This window comes from Zea mays, chromosome 7 (genome assembly GCF_902167145.1).
Source record: "Zea mays cultivar B73 chromosome 7, Zm-B73-REFERENCE-NAM-5.0, whole genome shotgun sequence".
NCBI classification, from domain to species: Eukaryota; Viridiplantae; Streptophyta; class Magnoliopsida; order Poales; family Poaceae; genus Zea; species Zea mays.
Window position 1 is genome coordinate 140,634,225 of NC_050102.1, and position 4,133 is coordinate 140,638,357.

The 4,133-nt window shown below is 42.5% G+C and overlaps 1 protein-coding gene across 1 annotated transcript; it reads right to left on the reverse strand.

The window, feature by feature from the left end:
- Positions 1–211: 211 nt before the first annotated feature.
- On the reverse strand, positions 212–3,446 carry LOC100276406 (uncharacterized). Its single transcript, NM_001150209.1, is given in 6 exon segments — positions 212–752; positions 1,068–1,650; positions 1,828–1,913; positions 2,036–2,103; positions 2,193–2,340; positions 3,111–3,446. Coding segments are annotated over 6 exon segments (1,266 nt in total). The 5' UTR covers positions 3,216–3,446; the 3' UTR covers positions 212–476.
- Positions 3,447–4,133: the final 687 nt, after the last annotated feature.

A 4,133-nucleotide genomic window follows, 5' to 3' on the forward strand; every position in this document is an offset into this window, starting at 1 on the left:
ACAGTTTAACAGCTTAGATTCAGCCTAAAAGCTCTGCCAAACGACTTGAGTCGCAATTGGCTCCAAATTACAATGCCCTTGAGTCACAATTCGGCGTCCACACAGCAGATTAACAAATCTCACGCACATCTATACATTGCTTCCATGGAGACTTCCGGAGCAATTACTACATCAATTGGTGAGCAGACAGAAGGTGATGAATCAAGGTACATGAAGCAAACTCTTTTCACACGCCTAACCTCGGGTTCATTTTACAGCATACAAGCAGTCATTATGCTCCTTGCTGTTGTTCCAAAGTTTAATATCCAAACAAGTAAACAACACACAACATATGCTAATATTTATTCCTCATAACATAACATCAACCAGTGTACAACAGCATGTTAACGACTAACGAGAGGTACTTGTATATGCACCCAGAGCACTACCCTGCGGCTCACTTCAGCTGATCTTATTAATGGCAGTACAAAAGCATGCTAACAGTAGCATGTGTAGGCTAGGTGGTTCTTGTTGGAGATGTAGGTGGAGGTGAAATCTGAAGCATGAGTCGAGGTGCTGGACTGAGAAGGCACAATGATCTGGGTACGACCAGATGCAATCCTCTTACCTGTGACATGCCCGTAGAACAGGCCAGCGACAGCAGGGATGAACACGTCACTCTGCGAGCAGATCTCAAGGTCCAAAGCGCTTGCTAGGTCTGCATTGCTGGATTTCAGGAATTCACCTTTGTTCTCAGCTGGCATAATGTCATCCTGCAGAAACACAAAGTGCACTACTTAATTTACCTAAAAAGCATGATTGAGTACATGAAGTCCAAAAAATGTGATGCACAAACAGGTGTATCCCAAGAGCTCTATGTTTGTTTTTCTATGCAATATTATTGACAGCTTTTATAAAAGACCACCTTTTGTGTCAATTAGCATAAGACAGAGTACTATTGACAGCTTTTATAGAAGACTACCTTTTGTGTCAATTAGCATAAGAAAAAATACTATTGACAGCTTTTATACCGAGGCAAAGCAACAAGAGATTATCTTTCAGCGTTAGATGTGTAGTAAGTTCCTTGCCTTGGTATAAGTATTTGGAAATTCCTCCTTCAGATCATTCAGGCCTTTGTGCCACCATGTCTCTGTCAAGTAGATGGTAGTATTAGCAGAGAAGCCAACACTCCTCAGGAAAGCCAGGACCTCATTAGGGTTATAGCAGCCTTTTCTTCGAGCGCCACTGGTTGTCTTGCAACTCTTCTTTTCCAGCAAGTCGGTCCGCAAATCGATTGCCAAGACCTTCCCATCTGATTTCTTGCTTAATTCTTGAAGCCTATCCAACATTTTTCTGGCGACTTCAGAATATTCATGCTTCAGTTCGAGGCCACTGAACATTGCAAGGCAAGCAGTCGCATCCAAGTCCTTGTTACTCGTCTCCTTTGGCCTTAAACTTACTGAAGAGAAAATGACCGCAAGTCTTAAGTACTTGTTTTTTTTAAAGATGGGCTGGATGGTGTCCATGATGAAGCTTTCAGTCACACGGTTTGGTACTCTGATAACTGCTGGCTTCTTAGCACTCACTTCATCAGGTATTTCATCTATTACTTCGACAACACCATCTAGGCTCCTCACGAATTTATCCACATTGTACATGTCTTGGAATTTTCTGTAAACAAAACTTATGAGTTGAGATGGGCAAGAATTGTGACATTTACGAGAACAATTTTGAATTCCTAGAGGTAAAGGCCCATACTGTATGGACAAACATTTGCATTATTTATGTATCTGCAACAGGGTTCATCTTAAGGAAATTGAAAATTGTCTTCTTGTCAAAGAAGCATACCGCTTATTTCCTAATTCATTTCCTCTGATGTCTGGGAGTACAAATGTTGCACCTAGATACCTCGCAACAACCACAGCATCTGTGATCTGCAGATACAAATTGGGAAATGGTGTTCCAAGTATTCAATCAAATAGAATATGCAGGCGTGTAGCTTGATTTTTGCTTACACAATCAATGATGCCAAAAAAGTCCAGAGTTACAGGCTCACCTGTGAGATGTGATATTCAGGGCCCATAGTCAAGGAGAATGTAACAAAACCATTAGATGGCTGATTTTCTGCAGTAATCAGTAATATCAGTAACCACATTGTTCAGGTTAAAGGTTCAGATCTGAACAATTTGTAAGGTTTTAAAATGCGGAGTTACTTGGACTTGGTTTGGTCCAGCAAGGTTTAACTTCCTCGATAGTGTCCATCAGGTCCTCCACTCCAGCCATATCGACACTGTTCATTTCAGCATTGTTATCAAGCTTCATTGTGTTGGATCGCGCACCTGTTGCCTTCAAGCCCATCTCCTGCAAACATGGATTTTGGTTATGGCATGCCTGAACCAGTTGAAAAAATGAAAATTTGCAATAATCTGGATCCTTTCCAATACTGTGTAATAATTCAATGGTTTAATCTACAAGATGCAGCCGGTTAGTTCAGGATACCAGTTTGTTCTTCCGATGGAGAGACAGAGACTGAGGGAGCTATCTCAAATTTTAAGATGTGCTGATAGTGATTGTTTGCAATAAATAAAGTTAAGAATAGTGACTGCCCCTTTTGCTTTATGATATCCCCAGGTTGGTGTTTTCTTCTCAACAATGCGGGCCACCACCAGAACTTTTTCTTGGAAAAATTATAATAATATACTCCATCCGTTCTAAAATATTATATACGCATTGTATCTCTAAATAAGTTGAATAATATAAACCCTATCTAAGCCCCGAAACCAAAAGTCAAGGACGCACAACAGTGAAAGATCCGCCTTCAGCATTGGATCCCAAATCGCTTGAGATTTAGCAAGAACTGAACTGAAATGGAAACAGTAATCAAACACGACACTCTGCGCAGACCAGGCAGGGCAAACACAGAGTCACAGACCAACGACGGAATCAATGCCCCTCCATCTGAACCCCGTCGCCCAAACAACACGGATTCGTCGAAACGAACGACTAATCCTCGGAGCACACAGATTTGCTACACGCCACAAAATCAAGCGTAATTCTAAAAAAAGAGAACCAACAAGCGGCCACCAGACCCAGGAAAGGAAAGCGAGAGTGGGGAAGGGAAAAAAATAAACCTCGGTGACGGGAGAGAAGTGGTCGTGCTTGATCATGTTGCCCAGCATGACGAACATGGAGAGGGTGAGGAAGCCCGCCACGACCTGCCGCGGGTCGACCGCCATTGATTCAGCCCTGCCAGGCCGACTGCCGACGCGAGGAGACTGGAGAGAGTTGGGGCGGAGACAGGGGGAGGAGGGACTGCACTGGAGGAGACGACAGATGAAGCGGGGCGACAACCGACAGGAGCACAGCTGCACAGGGAGTGAGCGACTGTGAGTGTGGCAAGCACGCTCCGCAGACCGCAACACGGCTCGGCGTTAGTCTCGGGATTGAGTACTTCTGCTTCTTCTTCTACACGCGCTCAGGGGCGGACCTAGACTAATATCTGAATGGTCCCAATATCTAAGTAGGGGGTCTAAATAAAGGCACACTAACTAATAAAACATTATAGTTATATTATATGAGATAAAAAAATCCACTAAAACCAAAAAAAATGAGTGGAGGTATGTGCCCCCACTAGAGTGACTATAGGTTCGTCCCTGCACACGACACACGTTGGCTTTGGGCTCGGATGGTCGATGTCGAGCTGGCACGACCGAGCGAGAGAGGTGGGGTAGGGGTTCTGATAAGTCTTGACTCTTGAAGTGCCGTCAGTTAAGCAAACACTGTGGTGTATATGCAATATGACTTACATAAAAATATAGTTATAACATTTCACGAGGCAATGTAGGTTACCTTTGATTAAGTTAAATAGTATTGTCATTTAGCTAGATTTATAATTAATTTTATGAAAACAAACTATATCATGCATATTTCTAGAGTTTTAGGGATAAAAACATTTATGTCTTGTTAATAAATAGTTTAACCATCAAAACATAATGAATAATAATATCTTCTCTACTTCTTTAAAATATGACTTTCGTGCGTCGTGCGTGAAACGCGTAGGTCGGTTCCTCTATCCAGTTTCTCGCCTAACAAATAAGCTTGTGAAAGAAATCCCTTCTGTATCTCTATCGCGAAAACAGATATGCAATGCGCAT